This window comes from Hypomesus transpacificus, chromosome 10 (assembly GCF_021917145.1).
Source record: "Hypomesus transpacificus isolate Combined female chromosome 10, fHypTra1, whole genome shotgun sequence".
Classification (NCBI taxonomy): domain Eukaryota; kingdom Metazoa; phylum Chordata; class Actinopteri; order Osmeriformes; family Osmeridae; genus Hypomesus; species Hypomesus transpacificus.
Genome location: NC_061069.1, coordinates 2,475,766 through 2,494,554, shown reverse-complemented (window position 1 = coordinate 2,494,554; position 18,789 = coordinate 2,475,766). Strand labels below are relative to the sequence as shown.

The 18,789-nt window shown below is 38.9% G+C and overlaps 1 protein-coding gene across 2 annotated transcripts in view; it reads left to right on the top strand.

Moving 5' to 3' along the window:
* Window positions 1-1,399: 1,399 nt before the first annotated feature.
* LOC124473178 (corticotropin-releasing factor receptor 2) overlaps window positions 1,400-18,789 on the top strand; it is a 38,543-nt gene continuing 21,153 nt past the window's right edge. Inside the window, exons 1-3 of one of the 2 annotated variants that reach the window (XM_047028489.1) lie at window positions 1,400-1,766; window positions 3,488-3,569; window positions 9,333-9,452. In XM_047028489.1, the coding sequence (XP_046884445.1) occupies window positions 1,722-1,766; window positions 3,488-3,569; window positions 9,333-9,452 (247 nt within the window). In that variant the 5' untranslated portion in view covers window positions 1,400-1,721. Of the gene's footprint in view, window positions 1,767-3,487; window positions 3,570-9,061; window positions 9,246-9,332; window positions 9,453-18,789 lie in introns of those variants that run through there. The other variant, XM_047028491.1, reaches the window with a different exon arrangement.

The following is an 18,789-nucleotide window of genomic DNA, read 5'->3' as shown; positions in this document are numbered from 1 at the left end:
AAGATAGCCTGAGAGATTTACTACTTTGTGCGTTCTCCACTTTCGATTATATGACAGAGTGAAAATAGGTATTTTGACAAACCACTGGAATCAGGCATACGTGTATTAGATAAAGAGCCTTTTTATCTTTGGTAGGTGACAAAATCAATACAACCACAGCACCGGGAGTCCTGATCATTGTGCATTCGGTGGACGTTTTAAGAGCGCCGTTCAATGAAGGAAACAAAACCCTGCTCTGACATGGAAGCTTTGCAGTGTTGAATAACTGGCATACAGTAACAAACCTAAACATTGGGTACAGAAAATTAGCATTGGTTTTCAGTAGAGGAGATGTATCCTTTCTAAAGAACACTATTCAACCTATGTTCTGATGTCATCTAAGTAAAGCCTTGTATAATAGTTTCCATTTTCCTCTCACCAGCAGACAAATGGGCCAATATTATATTTAGCCTCACACACATCTTATGATTTCAGTAATTATATCCAAGGTCACTGACTGGTGGATCCAAAATCTTGGATCTTACTATGAAAATAGACCCTATATCCCAATAGACTTTGTAAGTTAGAGGTCTTTGTATTTGCAAAAGAAGTAAAAGGTAATTGAAAAGGTTGCCGATGAATATCACAATCAGTCTGATACAGTAACTGGTGTAAATGACACTCCATTTGAGATAGTTATCCCTGGGGCTTTGTTTGTCTTTTGTATGTATACATATAAAAACATTCATTCAAACTTCAATCTTAGTAATCACTTTGTTATCATAAAGAGATCTAATGAAATGGTTAGCTTTATCTATTCTCTAATGTGAAGTAGGGAAAGGCAATCATTTTAAGTTAGCTAAAGCTAAAGGTTATCCTGACAGAGACCCACAGCATTGTTAATGTCATGCCTTCAAGATGACTATATGTTCAAGTGAGCATTTTATGTTTGGTACACAGGTCTCTACGTGATGAACATAGACCTATGTTACAGTTTGACAAGACATGTATCAGAAATAATTAGGCAGATAACATTTCTGTATTCTACTCTATACTTGAAAGTTACAATAAACATAAGGCTAATGAGAACCTCTCACATATCTAGTCTACATCTATTCTACGATGTACAGGAAGAGACACACTGCATAAGTACGACTCTTATTGTAACACATACAGAAGACTTTCAGTGGATTCTCTGGGAAAAATATCCTCGCCCAACACAGTTTAAATGTGGATCTACACAAAGACACAAAAAAAAGAAAGTAAGTTGCTGGACTTTGGAATGTATTTTTTGGCAGCGGGTTCCACCGCCAGCTGATCACTGAGTGTGTGGTGAAGTCTGGGAGAAATGGGAGAAGGCTGCGGTCTCCACCAGTCACAGAGAGTGTCTCATTATTGAGTTGCCTTTTTGTTTGTGGATATGCAGGATTGGGTATTCTGTGCCGCTCATCATGTCGGAGATAACAATGTTTATTTTCTGTTTTAGAAAAACAGAGACTTCACAGAGACAGAAAACACAGGACTGCATGGGGACAGTTATTTTTCTGAGATAACGAGGGACACTTTTAAACTTTAGTCTTTCAGCAAGATGATGTCATCTGTTGAAGGATAAGGATACTTTTTTTCAAGGGTTAAAAAGCTATTGTGCAGTTTTATTTCATTTACAGAAATGTTGAGGTATTACTTATTGGAACAATGTTTTTCTTTTTGAGGAGAATTCTTGACATGAATCAAACTTCAACATGTGTCAGTTATCAAAGATTTTGATACTTCTGATACTACTTTATGTGAGTATTAAAATATGTAAACTTGGACAGTTTATATGTATAACTTTATTTTGCAGAGTCAAGGTCCAGATAGAAAAAGTAACCACAACATATTACAAGAGGGGTACACACAAACACACAAACATAGATATATACCACATATTACATAAAGGGAACGTACAAAACATACATACATAAAGCTCATACATACACAATAATTAAAACAAGTATAGATGCGTGTTCCAGTGTTTCCAGAGTTGGGAGGTATATCTGGTATCACAAAGTGCAGGGTTGGTTAAGGCGGTTACAATTTTATTCTTTGACTCTGTTAATCGGCAAATAAATCTGTACTCAAAACTCCTCAGCACAGCATGGAAAGTGGGAACATTATTCGTCACAAAGAAATGGCTTCAAGTTTAAAGTTAATGCTTCAATAATCATATTAGCGAAGCACTAACATAATATAAAATAGATATTAAATGGCCCATGTGTCCATTTTAATCTCAGTCAAACTGCACAGAATATTGTAGCTTGAATTATTGAAGTTTGTTACTCTGGTCAACTACACATAAATGCGAGCAATTCAACACAAATCACACGTCATGGAAAACCAAACAGTAACGGTCCTTGAGGATTGTTCAGAAAATCTTACTTTACATCATTAGGCCTACATACAATGCCATAATTCTATAATATACTATTCATGATCTGTATTATTCTAGAATTATGATCCAGGAAGTCTATGAAAACAAGTCGGTTTCTAACAGATGAGAGCACAAACATTTTAATTCAGGACAGTACATCTGTACATGGCCAAACAGACAACAGTTCTGCCACATAATGGAGAGAAGATATAAAAAAGATGCTACAAAAGCAAAGTCTACATATTTGCTGCAGAAAGCTTCAGTATGTAGCTTCTCTTTTGAGACTAACCCACACTGATATCTGCTCAAGAAAGCAACCCTGAACAAATAAACAATTCCATTCATCTTCCACAGTGCGGTTCCTCACCTACAGGGGTTTCTGCCAGAGATAGTGCTGCCACTCAGCAGGATCCTTGAGCTCTATGTGCGACACAGGCAACAAGTATTGAAGGGACTCAGAGCCAGAAGCAGCTTCAGTTTAGCATTTTGATTACAGTTAATCATAAACAGGGCTGTGCTGTCTTTTCAGGGGTTAGTTTGACTCCAATGTGGTTTAACAGACTCAATGCTGACAGGATCCTTAAGACAACTGGCTCATAGTTACCTCTCAAATCCCAGAGGAGACCTTTTTCTGCAGCTGACATGCTGACCCCCTCCTACCCTCTGAACCCCCTATTCACCTCTCCCCCCCCTTTCATTTGTAATTGTTAGGTCCCTGAGGTCAGAAAGGCCAGTCAGTATAACCAGCTGGCCTTGATTACAAAAGAAAGGTTCTGCCATTGTCAAATTTGACCAGACACTTGGAAAGGTGGAGGAGATGCAAGGTCAAACAAACTATTATGTTAATTAAACTAATTATGGAATTGTGCACCAAGGACGACCAAGCCGTTGGCTGGACTTTGTGCGCCCAAATGCAGAGTTCCCCTGCTAAGTCGGCCAGTTCAAGGGACTATAGTGTTAGGGAGAACCTAATTGCTGTCCCACTTGAAGTAGACAAAAAAACACAGGGACACAAGGATACTCACAATGGCTGTGATCATTTATGTGGTTCATTGTTGTCTGATTATGTGACTTGCCTTTTTTCTTGTCCTTGCTCAGCCCAGTGTACTGTGTAGACTGTCCCTGACTGCTCTGCTTGAGATGTACTGTGAGGCTCTCTCTGCACTCTACAATGTCACAGGTAATGAAATGTGCCACAAAATGTACCCACGTGTCAAGTAATCCTTTGCTTTTTATGTTTCAAAATGTGTAAACCAATTGTCAGCTATCGTCCATAGACGTGTCGTTTACAAACACTGACTATTCACCTTGCCTTTTTAACCCAAGAGTAAGAACACTTTATGTCTAGTCATGACCAGTAAACTTGACCTAATGAGCTCAAAGGACATAATACTAAGTGAACAGGAGAAAAATCTACATCAAATCAATATTTGGTGTGACCACCCTTTGCCTTCAAAACAGCATCAATTCTTGTAGGTACACTTGCACACAGTTTTTGAAGGAACTTAGCAGGTAGGGGTTGGCCCAAACATCTTGGAGAACTAACTACAGTTCTTCTGTGGATTTAGGCAGCCTCAGTTGCTTCTCTCTCCATGTAATCCCCGACAGAATCGATGATGTTGTGATCAGGGCTCTGTGGGGGCCATACCATCACTTCCAGGACTCCTCGTTCTTTTGCACTGAAGATAGTTCTGACTTTTGCTGTATGTTTGGGGTCGTTATGCTGCAGAATACATTTGGGGCCAATCAGATGCCTCCCTGATGGTATTGCATGATGGATAAGTATCTCTCTGCACGTATCAGCATTGGGGAGACCATTAATTCGGACCAAATCCCCAACTCTATTTGCAAAAAATGCAGCCCCAAACTTGCAATGAACCTCCACCATGCTTCACAGTTGCCTGCAGACACGTGTGCCGCTCTCCAGCCCTTCCGCGAACAAACTGCCTTCTGCTACGCCCAAATATTTCACATGTTTACTAATAATCCAGACCACCTGCTGCCATTTTTCTGCACCCCAGTTCCTGTGTTTTCGTGCATAGTTGAGTCGCTTGGTCGTTTCCACGTCGGAGATATGGCTTTTTGGCTGCAAGTCTTTCACGAATGCCACTTTTGACCAGACTTCACCGGACAGGAGATGGGTGTACCAGGGTCCCACTGTTTTTTGCCAATTCTGAGCTGATGGCACAGCTGGACATCTTCCGATTGCGAAGGGAAGTAAGCATGATGCATCTCAGTTGCTGCAGTAAGTTTCCTTGGCCGACCGCTGCGTCTACGGTCCTCGACGAAGCCCATTTCTTTGTGCTTCTTCAAAAGAACTTGGACAGCACATCTGAAAACCCCTGTCTACCTTGAAATTTCTGCCTGGGAGAAACCTGGCTGATGCAATATAACTACCTTGTGTCGTGTTGCTGTGCTCAGTCTTGCCATGGTGTATGACTTTTGACAGTAAACTGTCTTCAGCAACCTCACCTTGTTAGCTGAGTTTGGCTGTTCCTCACCCAGTTTTATAACTCCTACACAGCTCTTTCTGTTTCAGTTAATTATTGTGTTTCAACCTACATATTGAATTAATGATCATCAGCACCTGTTTGGCATAATTATTTAATTATACACCTGACTATATGCCTACAAAAACCCTGACTTTGTGCAAGTGTACCTAGAAGAATTGATGCTGTTTTGAAGGCAAAGAGTGGTCACACCAAATATGGATTTGATGTAGATTTTTCTTCTGTTCACTCACTTTGCATTTAGTTAATTGATAAATATAATCAATGACCATGTCTATTTTTGAAAGCATTCTTACTTTACAGCATTTTTTCACACCTGCCTAAAACTTTTGCACAATACTGTATATATAGTACTAATGTATATATATGGGTTCCATATATGGATTTTACTATTCAACTTGTTGCGTCTGATTGACAGTTTCAAACCTCCAGCTCCTTGACATGCTGTCCACTTACATTAGGTGTATTCATCTGAATAAGGACTGACAGAAGAATAGGCCAGACTACTTTTGTGTTTCATTGGTGGTACATATGCATAAAGTTGAGGACACCTCAGTGTCTGTTGATTGAAATCAAGGAAGTACACTCAAAATAAGTCAGTTCGTTGACAATGGAATGATCAAATACTTTTGAGACAATTCTAACATTTATCCAATAACAAAAATGTCTATAATTGGAATCACTTTAATTAAATTCAAGGTATTAATTAACCCAGATAGTTAAAATAATCATAAAATGAGCTGTGGCATTATCAGATACTTAAATTACAACACCTTTTTTCAGTGTTTGGTTCAGAAGCACAGAGATAACAAAGATGCCCTTGCTATTCACATGAGTTAAACAATCACAGTGCTGAGAGTAGCACTGAGCTCCTTAGTTTTTTAAACCCAAAAGAAATATTGTGTTGTAAGCATTTATTGCTTTAGAAACAAATCTGCTGTATTCTGCTGGACTGTGAATCCCCTCTATTACCCTTTAAAAGCTTTGACACGTCCCATTTTAGCATTGCCATTTCCCACTTCACATTGCTCACTTCAAACTGGCAGCTTCTGCCCTTGTCTTCTCACCGGCACATCAAACTAACAGCTCTCTGCTGGTTCTTTATCAAGTGAAAAATTACCAGATGCAGCAAAACAACAACGAAAACATGAAAAACTGCCGGGTCCCACAAGTACATACAGAACATATGAACGCAATGTACTCAAATGGAATAAATAAACTACGAAAACACCTTCCAAAGACCTTATCTGACATAAAGCCAACCAAAAAAGGACTAACTTCTCCAGCTATTCTTCCTTTGTGATTCCTCTCTGCTCCCACTTTGCCATCTGCTTCCCCACCCTCCTGTGCCTTGCTCACTGTAACACCTCAGTTAGGGAGAATTTGCAGATTCTCTCTGTCCCCGGGGCTTGGCAGCTCTGTCTTTGTCAGACAACTGAAGCAAATGTGCTTCTTTGAACCAGCACAAAAGAGGTTGAACTAGCTTGAAGACATGACAACATTTGGAAATCAGGTCAGAAAGCTTGAGTCCAGCAGCATATGTTGCTGATTCACAGAAGGTCTTCATATGGCCTAAGTTGTGAAGATAGAACAAGGCAGGTCCAAGGTTCAGCAGGTTTAGAAGGTGAAATTGCAGTCCATTCAACAGCTTTGACTAAATCAACAAAGTTAACAATGTCTAAACAGAGAACAAAATTATGATTAAGGACAGCAATCATCCATATTCAACATCTGATCAGTTATCAGAATCCCATTTTCAGGTGAATCAGCCGTTCACATGGAAATGGAACTGAAGGAAAACCTCATTCAATAAGCACCTCAAGGGTCAATTTATTTTATTGAGAAAAATGCTTTTTTTATTGAGAAAAATGCTCTGGATGTGCACTCTTGTGAGTCATGTGGTCAGGTTCTGAGGTTTTCAAGACAGCTCTAGGATTTCAGACTCAAATTTGCAAGCTTTTGATATATGCAACCCTGATGAAACATCCCTCATCCAGACCAGGCCTCAAGACCTTTGAAACTCAGGATAGGTTTACCTTTCTCTGATCGAGATTTGATGAGTTATTGGAAGTCGACTATGTGAGTGCGACACATCACGTCAAATTAAGTTGGGTTAGCTGCAACGATTTTACTCGCATATGCCGAATACAAATATGTGTGCAAGCAAGGAAAAGTATTTAGGCGCACAGGTTCGAGCGAGTTTTAACCATAGATATTCAGTCAATGTTTTCAACCTGCAGGCTGTCAGTTACTTGAAAAGAGATGATGGAACCCAAAAATGCTCAAACCCTTATTTGCGAATTTTTGGAGAGATATTTCAATGTGACTCGGATAAACCTCATGGGCTGTGTCCTGCGATGGCCACTGCATCTGTCCTGCGCTGTAACAGCTGTCTAGCAATCTAGCCAGCTATAACCTTCACACTCAGTGTGAACAATAGAACTAAGAAAACTAACGTCCAACACTACACATACCAACATAAACACGAGTTCAACAATACAAACTTAAACAATGCTTCTGTCAACAAAATTGACCCCCAAACGGAGTCCCCTTCTGTCCTACCGTAAGCCATGCTGAAAACCAAGAGCGCAGTTGCGACCGTACATGAACACGAGTGCGAATATGACATAAAAACGACTAATTTCCCATTAATTAGTAGTTTGAACTCATCCACCACAGAGGACCTCACTCGGATAAGTACAGAGGCGCCCTCCCTGGAAATGTTTGATGCCTCTAAATGTGCTGAAAACTGTCAGTTTCAAGACTCCCATGCTACAAAGCTTGACCAAGCCAGTCAGTTTGAAACAATGTTACAATGAATACAAAAAAGTAATAAATCAATAGGTAAATTATTAATAACCAATCCTGTTTCCGGTCAATTTTGTGTAATTCATTCAACAATCTAATAATGATGCAATGTTTTTAAAAACAGAAACTGACTGTGCCCCAACATTTTTGTCTGTGCCCCTAAGGTTTTACACTGGTGCTCCAGCAAAAAAAGTTAGAGTAGAGCCCTATTCTGATAAGAGATTGAACCTTTACTCAGGCAAAGCTTTTTGACAAAAACATTCAGTTCAGTGAGAAAACACAAACTATAATATAACATGTTTGTGACTTCAAAGGCATTGCAGAATATACCTTGATGTAATCCATCATAGGATAATGGTTAATTTCCCCATCCACGGAACATGACTGTAGTCATGCAGTCATCACTGTGATTATGGTAAAAACATGCCACTCCAATTGCATTGCATCGCCTTTAACAGGCTCACACTAGAGCCGTCCACTGCTCTAGGGGAATGCATTAACATTTAGGTGTGCTATTTATAGCACGTGCAATTAAACTTCCACATTCACTGGGTAAAATCAACACTCATGTGCAGGACTGAGGACGGTATTGGATACCCATAAACGTCTCGAGTACACCTGAAACAGGGAGACTAGAGAGAACCCCCTCACTCCAAAATAAAGATATTGTCTCAGACTACGCTCGTAACAGCAGGACCTCAGATTCAGTCAAGATCTATTGTAGGCTATGCTCTACCCATGGGTCTTTCTAGAAGTGTTTGACAAAGTATGCTCTACACAGAAAAATGTGTTAAATCTTAAAAACAATTGTTGGCTTTTTTACCATGACTATGGTCTACTCATGGTTCCTCAGTCAACAGTTTCTATTTTTTCATTTAAAAAACCAAAACACTGATATGGTATTAAATGCGGACAAACATAATAGGCTAGTATCGACAGTGCTACAAAACAAGAACAATATTAACATGAATCGTTATTACTTCAAAACCAATGGACAATCGATATCGACAACACTACTGCATGGTATAAACTTTTTACGATGAAGTCGTACTACCAATTACCAAGAAAATGTATACGCACTGGATGCATGCGCTTTAAATCACGTAATCAAATAAGGCTAATACCCATGGGTGCACTCTGGATGAACGCATTTGAGACTTCACTATTTCATCAGAACAGAAATTGTGTCAAGTTGTAAGCGGTTTACGATTGTGACAATGGAGAGCGTGAATGAGAGTGGGCGTGCACATGAGGTGTTAGAATTTGGCACATCAATTTGGACAGCGAAGTTCTTCGGCGTGGATAGACACGGGCGCAAAAGTCAGATGTAGCTCGTGTGCGCTGTACGCCGTATTCAGAGTCTATTGGATTTAGCTTCACATTTCAGCATTAGCCTAGTTAACATTACAGTTGGAATATGGATGCTACAATTTATCAAATAATCTTCGGGGAGTTTGGTGACCCAAACTGTAGTCTAATGGATGCCTTTCAAGACACATTTTACGAAAACGCATCGTTCTCCTTAATGAACATCGATGGTACGAATCACGCACTTCAATTGGATTTAGAAAATTGGTAATTATACATTTTTGCAGTACCCAATAACTCAACTATTCTATTCAAAGGTTCATATTGCAATGCTACCACCGACGAGATTGGAACATGTTGGCCAAGGAGCAACACCGGGCGGATAGTGGAGAGACCATGCCCTGAGTACATCAATGGGGTGAAGTACAACACCACAAGTAAGATTACCTTTACTTGTAAAGTTTTTTCTTGTGCGTTTTTACTCGCTTGTGTTTTTTTAAATAATTTGATATAGACCTACTGCACTTCTTTATTATTGCACGCTGACAAATGTATGTGGGATTACATTTAAATGTAACCATCTAATATGAACAGCAGCAAATAATTCATGATGCTGTTGCAGATAGTGGCTGGAATCCAGTGCGTTTTTCAATTACATGATTGCAAATTATTGTAGTCATCAATAGAATGCTGTACTTTACAATTCAAAAGATATGATCACTAAATTGACTGATTGAAAAGCAATTTTATCCTTGTCTTCAATATTTCTCTGCAATCTCATATGAGTGCTTCAAATGGTCACCATTTTACTTTAAAATTATGTCTTTGTACCAGACTTCAAATGAATAAGTCTATTATGTGGCTGAAGCTGGCTCCAGTGCAGGCTTGTCAATGAAGCGTGCTCACTATAAAGTAGCCCATGACAAAAGCAACACCTAATGGTTTATAAGTAGAATCACCAAAGTCATTCAATGTTGTAATGTGTTCACACAGGAGACATTAGTCGATCAGTATTGAGGTATTGAAAAGATATTACTTACACATGAGTAATGAAATAATTCCTTGTTAGAAAAGGAATAAGGGAAGTCGCAGTAGCCCAGTATGTTATTAGGTGAGACGGATTGTTTGTTTATGGATTCTGACAGGGAAGCCTTGATAATGGAGACTCATGGCAAAACAGATATGTGTTCCCAACTCACTTGATCCTTGACAAAACCAAAAATAAGGTGTTTGTGTGTGTGTGCACACGCAGGGGGAGAGGTGGGCGGATAAACTGAAGTATGAGGGAATTGGAAGCATTTTATTACCTAACTGAAACCTCACATTCTGGAAAACATTGCATTTGTAGTACACACACATAAACATGCAATAGGTCAGGTGTATGATGTCATTGAGTATGATGCCTTGGCCAGAGCCTTGACTGAAATAAACGGACATTCTGCATGGTCTGACTGTGAGCGCACACACATTGCCTTTATGAAGGTATGTGAACTTCTGTGGGGTAGCAGTAGCACTACTAAAAAGCTGATGATCTTAAATGCCTGTGACTCAGTCCAAGACATGTTTCTCTGTAGTCTACAGTTCATCACAGGGAAATGTGTGCGTGGCATCCCAGGAGGCTTAATAAGACAACTTCCCTTCTTGGCGCTGCAGGGCCAGTTTGGTTGCACTTCTGTAAATCCCACTTTTCCAGAGATAAGATTATTGTCTAATGCTTTGTTCATATTTAGCCGAGCCTGAGTGGGATGTCACACTACAGCAATATAAGCTCAAGTAAGCAGCAGGCCTATGTACCAGTTATTTTTGTATTCGTTTCCTAATTTAAAGGAAAATGAAATTTATTCCTAATGTAATACCACAATCACAGTGGCTGACAAAGTTTACATCGATCCACACACATGTATGTATGTGTGGATCAATGCATATCACAGGTTCAGGTTCAACATTGTTGAAAAGCCTTAACAAGGACCCTACGATCCATGATCAAGTCAGCAAACTCAGCATGATGCTACAGCATGGGGTTGCATGGGTCTTGAGACAAGTGAGCTGACATAATGTGCATGTTCTGACCTGGCAGTGTCATACTGTTGGAGCCTACCTCGACTTCAGCACCATGTCTCCCATCCTCTAAGAATAGAGAAATCATTCTTCTAACAAATTATGAGATATTCCCTCTGGAAAAAGCTATTTCGTTATCATGAATCTATGAGCCAGAATTTTACTGTCTAGTGCATTACAAGACTTGGCATTAACAATGTAAGCCATATTGTCAGTACAATGGACAAAGCTCTAACAACAGTCCCCCCCGATTAACCAAATATGCTAAACAGGAAAAAGATTTGAGAACAAATGTTAGGCCACCTATTTGATATCCTGTTTCAATTTCGAGCTTACGTCGACTGAACTTGCTAAATCAAAATGGGGCTGCAGATGTATTGGCATCACGTGTGAAATCTTTCATTAACACTTCCTCCTAGCTGATGTGCTTAGCTGACGTCAATATTTCTTTGATGTGAGAACTACATATCAATATAAATTGTTTACCTACTGCTATAGGTCTACACTCAGCTGTCAGTATCTATACAGTATATAATAGCAGTCTCTATTCCCAGAGACATCCCTTTGGGATTGCTCTGAGCAATATTGGACATTGGACAGTACTATTTGTTCTTTATACAGGAATGATGTTTCAAATTCAGGACACTGTATTGTTGCTAGAATACTTAAGACAAGGCATTCAATGCTGTATATATTAAGACGTAGTATTTTGACAGAGCAAAATAGTAACGTTTCACATTTGACCTTGTTGAGTGTTCTAAAAGTCTCCTTAAAGGGAACTTTGGCAGAACTATTGGCAGTTAGCAGTGCCAACAATCTCACAAAAAAATCAGAGGTGTCACACAGCACCAAAGTCTCTCAGGTAAGGGTCTATAAACTGCCCGTTTCCATTTATTTCTAAATGTATTAATATTAATGTGTACCGCAGAGTGGCTCCTAAAGAGGTTTATGCATTTTTAAACTCTGTGTCCTTTTCTGTGTGTTCATTCGACTCTGTAGTTAATCTAAAATGCACTTGGCTCTTGTTGGGCAGGAACAGTTGTGGGATGTGATCCAAGGTTCTTGTCTGTCCTCGTCACAGATGTGTCATTCTCTAGCTGTGAAGCCACTGGGGGACAATATAAACTTGGCTCTATACGCTCATAATATTCATAATTTGATGTCACGGTTTGGGGACCCCTCAGGACAAGACCGTGGTCACTTCAGGTCCACGTTTGTGCCCTGTGTGCTGTGTTATTACATGATACTGTACCTTCTGATCAGTCACATCTAATCTTTGAACTGGTCACCCTTCCTCCTGCCCTATGCACCTCTTCATCCATAATTAGTAAAGGTAAGATTAGTAAAGGCTTTTTGTATCTTTTTTTGTATGATCAATTGAGCAATATCACATCATGACCAGTTGATTGACTGATTTGAGTGGTTGGATCTGAGATGATTTTACACATGTTTTGTGGCATGTCAGGTTGAGACCGAGGATAAAAGCTTAAGCAGTATGATGTGGGGATAGAAATTGTCACTTCAATCATACCAAGGAGAAAGAAATAGGAAGTCTTATTGAGGACTGCAGTACAAGGAAGCCCACATCAATGGGTTAAAGATGCTGTCAAGCAAATTCCATGATTTTCTTCTCAGTACATTGTATACGTGTGAAATGAGTTCCTGAAAGCATGTGCAAAGCGCAGTGAAATGTGGAGTTAGACCGTTGAACAGTTTCTCTCCCGTTTTCAGCTTAGGTTTAGTATAGGCGGGGCAAAACCCCAACCTATCCACTTTATAGCATCTTTAAATAAAACTTAGATCACAACTAAACAGCTATATATCTATATCATAGTTCATAGAAAGTTTGATGGGGGATTTGCCTGATGAGTTTTGATTGTGCTTTATTAAGTGGGTGTCTATCAGACAAAGCTCACTGTCAGGGTCAGTTACAAACAGCCAATTACAATCAGCCTTTATCAATTGGAGCTACAGTATAATATACTGACCTCTTATCAGAACCATTCAAGGTGGAATTGATGTATAATTTCATCCACTTTCATTCATAGATTTGGGTCGAGATTTATGCAGAGAAATTAAAATGGAACTCTTGTGGCCATAAAGTATAGCAAGAAAATAACTTTGACTTAATTTGAATGAATGCTAATAGAGATGTATTCAAATTCAATCAGATTAGTGATTTCTTAGAAACCAAAGACGTGAGTTTTATTCATTAACACACATTTGTTTCTATAATTTGACACAAAATTGAGACTAACATACTGTATGACTACCATCTCTCTACTCAAATTGTGATCAGAGTATTGTGAATGTTTCACTTAGCATTGACACTGTGCAATCCAAACCAGTCTCTTTATTGGCTAGCAAACAACAGAAGGGCATCAGAGACCAATGAGGATTTTAAAAGCTGGACAAAAATGGGCAGCTCCAAATAATTGTGACTAATACTATTCACATTGGGGAAACAGCCTTCACTGTCTAAATATAACCAGGCATTGAAAATTGAGTATGAGGTTTTGTCCAAATCTCTTTGTTGAGATGGAAGACAATTTGGATAGTGGATTGTTTTTGAGGTATTTGCAGTAACTGAAACTGTGTTTTCAGATTAAACTCACCATCTTGGATTACCCAGAAACATTACATAGATTGTAGCTAGGCATAGCTAGTATATGAAACTAAAGGTTTCAGTCTATCCTAAACACATAATGTTTATTACAGATACTGGGGCTGCCAACAATACTGTAGGTGTAAAATAGCAACCATTTAAACTATACCGTGACACTTAAGCAAAACAACAAGTCACAATTCGATTTTTGTTGCCATTGAGCTGTTGTCACTGGGTGGGTATTTGGAAGACTTGCCTCCTTTATACTCTGTAAACCACTGTAAGGAACACCATAACATTTTCAGTATTTAACTGTGTTTACCTAGCTTGACGTTGTCATACTCATAATTCTATTCAGAATAATTCTATTCAGAATATAAGTCTGAGAACTCTCCGTTGGGCTGTGAGTATGGGGCGTGTTTCAACCGAACTCATGAAACAAATGCCTCTTCGTTCAATTGGATAGACCTACAACCAATCACAGCAACGTAATATGTTGTTTGTTGAAAACGAATTCAACCAAATCGCTCTTTGGTGACGTGGTTAATTAGGTTACTGTTGATCATCTGTCCATCATCTTATGAAGGCCGCCCTGACAATTTCATTGGTCCTAACAGCACCTATTCGGACCTAGTTTATACCTCAACCGCGGGACCCCAGATCCAACTTCCCGACCACACAAATGTTTTTATGGGCGGGGTTAAGTTGGGCTGGCAGCCAGGTTAGTGTTTACCACAAATCAAACATATTTTAATAACCTGTATTTATGCAGGGAGCCCATAAAGATAATGTAGCCAATCTGACACTTATGGTTAAATGCAAGTTAAATGAAAGTACAGTGCCCTCCAAAAGTATTGGAACAGTGAGGCCAATTCCTTTATTTTTGCTGTAGACTGAAAACATTTGGGCTTGACATCAAACGATGAATGTGAAACCAGAGATCAACGTTTCAGCTTTTATTTCCAGGTATTTACATCAGGATCTGATGCACAAATTAGAAAATATCACCTTTTTGTTCGAACCCACCCATTTGTCACGTGAGCAAAAGTATTGGAACATATGACTGACAGGTGTGTTTTGTTGCCCAGGTGTGTCCTATTACATACATTATTCAATCAATAAATACCACTGAATGTCTACACTCAGGTTCAGATTGGGTAAGATAGGTTTTGTCTATGCAGACTGTATTCAGAGGTGAAAACAACATGAAAACCGGAGCGCTGTCTTTGGGTGAAAAACAAGCAATTGTGAGTCTTAGAGAAGATGGAAAATCAATCAGAGCCATTGCAGAAACATTGGCCATAGCCAGTACAACCATTTGGAATGTCCTGAAGAAGAAGAAAACTACTGGTGTACTAAGTAACAGACGTCGAACAGGTAGACCAAGGAAAACATCAGCAGTTGATGACAGAAACATTGTGAGAGCTGTAAAGAAAGACCCTAAAACAACTGTTAGTGAGATCATCAACAACCTCCAGATGGCAGGAGTGAAGGTATCACTATCTACTGTTCGCAGAAGACTTCATGAACAAAAGTACAAGGGCTACACCAGAAGATGCAAACCACTCATTAGCAAGAAGAATAGGAAGGCCAGGCTGGAATTTGCCAAAAAGTACAGAGATGAACCTCAAAAATTCTGGGACAAAGTTTTATGGACTGATGAGACAAAGATTAACTTTTACCAAAGTGATGGAAAGGCTAAAGTTTGGAGAAAGAAAGGAACTGCTCATGATCCCAAACACACAAGCTCATCTGTGAAACACGGTGGAGGTAATGTCATGGCTTGGGCTTGCATGGCTTCTTCTAGGACGGGCTCATTAATCTTCATTGAGGATGTAACACATGATGGCAGCAGCAAAATGAACTCGGAAGTCTACAGAAACATTTTGTCTGCCAATTTAAGGAAAGATGCAACCAAACTGATTGGCAGAGCCTTCATCATGCAGCAAGATAACGACCCAAAACACACTGCCAAAACAACAAAGGAGTTCATCAGGGGCAAGAAATGGAAGGTATTAGACTGGCCAAGTCAATCTCCAGACTTAAACTATAGAGCATGCATTTTACCTGCTTAAGAGGAGACTGAAGGGAGGAACCCCACAAAACAAACAACAACTGAAAGAGGCTGCAGTGAAAGCCTGGGAAAGCATCAAAAAGGAAGAATGCAAAAGTTTGGTGACGTCAATGGGTCACAGACTTGCTGCAGTTATTGAAAGCAAAGGATTTGCAACTAAATATTAAGTCTTATTCACTTAAATATGTTTTAAGTATATCTGTTCCAATACTTTTGCTCACATGACAAATGGGTGGATTCAAACAAAATGTGATATTTTCTTAGTTGTGCATCAGATCCTGATGTAAATACCTGGAAATAAAAGCTGAAACGTTGATCTCTGGTCTCACGTTCATTATTTGATGTCAAGCCCAAATGTTTTCAGTCTACAGCAAAAATAAAGGAATTCGCCTCACTGTTCCAATACTTTTGGAGGGCACTGTATATGCATGCATTTTTTGTGTGCATATATTGTTAATGTTCTCATTACGATCTCAAGATATCCCTCATATGTGACTTGTTTAGTGCCCAATGGTATTAAACAGGTATAATACAGCTATGCTTGGTTAACACTCACAGTCTGTGTTATTGCTTAAGCATTATTGCAAGTTTGACTGAGAGTAGGTTCAGTAGATGAACAGTTCTTATGAGATCTATAGTCACATACCTGTTTAAAACCTGTTTAAATCTTCTTATCTGATATACTGTAGATGCACAATATACCTACCCTAAAACAATGTTGTCAACTTGCTTTAAAATTGTTCTGTAAAACAAGTTGTAAAACATTTCCAGTGTGGACTGAAAACTGGGTCCAGTTCTTTTTTTTACTTCTGTTCTGAAATGTTTTGATTGGACTACTTTAGTGCGTTCTATAAAAATAGAACACAACAACATACAAAAAATCCTTACAACAACAATGATCACAAAACACTAGTGACCTTTGTGATCTGTTGTCCTGAGCAGTGTTGGGGGAAGTTACTCAAAAAAGTAATATATGAGTTATTACTTATAAGTAATAGTAAGTAAGAGTAGTGTGATTAAGTTACGTTATTACTTTCTGTTCTAAGTATTATTAATATATAACCAGAAGTATGTATCTTTTCATGCCTTGAAAATCAGACCAGCTTAATGCCCAGTCAACATGACTTAAAGTGTAAACACTATTTGTTCTCCAAGGCTCTCTTTACAGGTAGTTAACATAGATAATTCATGCTATACCAAGATTTATCGGCCAACAAGGGTGTCACTAAGAATTTTGGGTACCATGAATAGATTGCAATTGGGGCCCCTTTCCCCTCCCCATTTTGTTTATGTCTGTTCCTTCATTCAAACTATTTTCATTTCAAGTTTTTCAAGGCCCTAGCCCATTGGGGCCCTGGTAGTCAGTCCCACTTTTCCCCCCACTTTGATGCCACTGCTGCTGACAATTATTTTTGCCATGCCCTCAAATTAACAGCATTTACTTCAACTAAAGCTTCAGACAACATACACAAGACAATTTGCATCTGTAACTCAAAATGGTGGCCTTTCTTCAGTGCATTTCGAGTGTAGTGGGGAAGCTGCATCAAAAGAGTTTCTTTTTTTCTTTTTTTTTGTGGCCATCAATTCGGTCAGAGATGATCTGGATCTGAACAACAATTTTACAGGAAATGAAAGCCACAACATCGACAATTTACAACCCACCCTCTGGAAGAGATGGTGAGAGCTTGATACAAGTAATAATGTTTTTTATTGAGAGATATTGATTTGATAGCTGTTGTCTGCTGTTGTGTTTTATTTAGTAGTTGTAGAGAATGTTTAAACCCTTTAAGAACATGGAAACTGGAGGTTTACATGATTTTACTTGTAGTGGGAGTAATCTGTGTCCGACCCTTTCATTTAAAACCTTTAACACAGGTCATATCCACCATGTTGCTGATCATACAAAAAATCCTGCAATACGCCAAAGTGGGGCTTTTGCTTTTTGACATCATGAACTGGGAGAAGCTCTTTGATCCTTTTGATCAGATTTACTTGGTTTGCATGTGTATTCTTTATAGGTTTACTAGTAACAACTGAAAAACTTTATACAGCCTTGTCACATAAAGGACGTTTAGCTGTATTTGCATGTCGCTAGGGAGCAGTTAACAAGACTTGTGTTCAGCCCTATTTCATATAAACATTTCATATTGTAATTTAGTGTTGTGAAACCTCACACAAAAATACTTTTTTGATTACCTCCCCAACCCTAACTCTACCAATGCATAAAGGTTTTTACAGCATACAGGTACTACACTTGTTACAGCACAGTAGTTTCAAGTTTTTTATTGTCAGGTGTACAGAACAACACAAGGTCAGACTGGGCACTGACATTCTTGGGACAAGACAACGCAAGCAACCTGGCATAACATAACATATAAGTACTAAGAACATGATTACATTCAAGTTCACACAAACAAGGAATTTACTGTGGCAGGAAGGTGCATATGATTAACATGTAAGAGTCTAACATAAAATGATAATGTACTTCAGACATCATGTACTACTGGGTAGGCTATTATATAGAATGTACTTATTCTCACTTTGTAAAATGTCTATGATGTATTTTTGTGCTTTGTATGTTTAAAAACATAGCTCCAGAGCAATCTCTCACTAATTAAGTAATGTCTAATGTAAGTTGGAGTATTTAGTTGCCGCCAAACATGAGGTGGCACCGTTACATGCAACAATTTAAATTATTTTATCAAACAAAGTACATCTGCTGGTGTTTCTGTGGTTTTCTTGCTTTAATCAAAAATAGTAGCTAATGATCTAACTAGCACATGCTGACCCCTGCCATACCCCACAGTTACGCAACATGGGCTAACTAATACAAGATGTATATGGTGGGAAAGGTAACTTAATCGAAGTCAAATTAGACAGTAATTATGGAGTAGTTGTCTATCCATCTCAGTTAGCAAGCTGACTGAGTTGACAGATGAGAGCTGTTTTGAGTCAGGTGTAAAGCTGTATAGCAAGCTAAATACATAGCTACTTGAGTCATCTCCTTGGGCCTTACAGAAGTGTTCAGTTAAGTTAA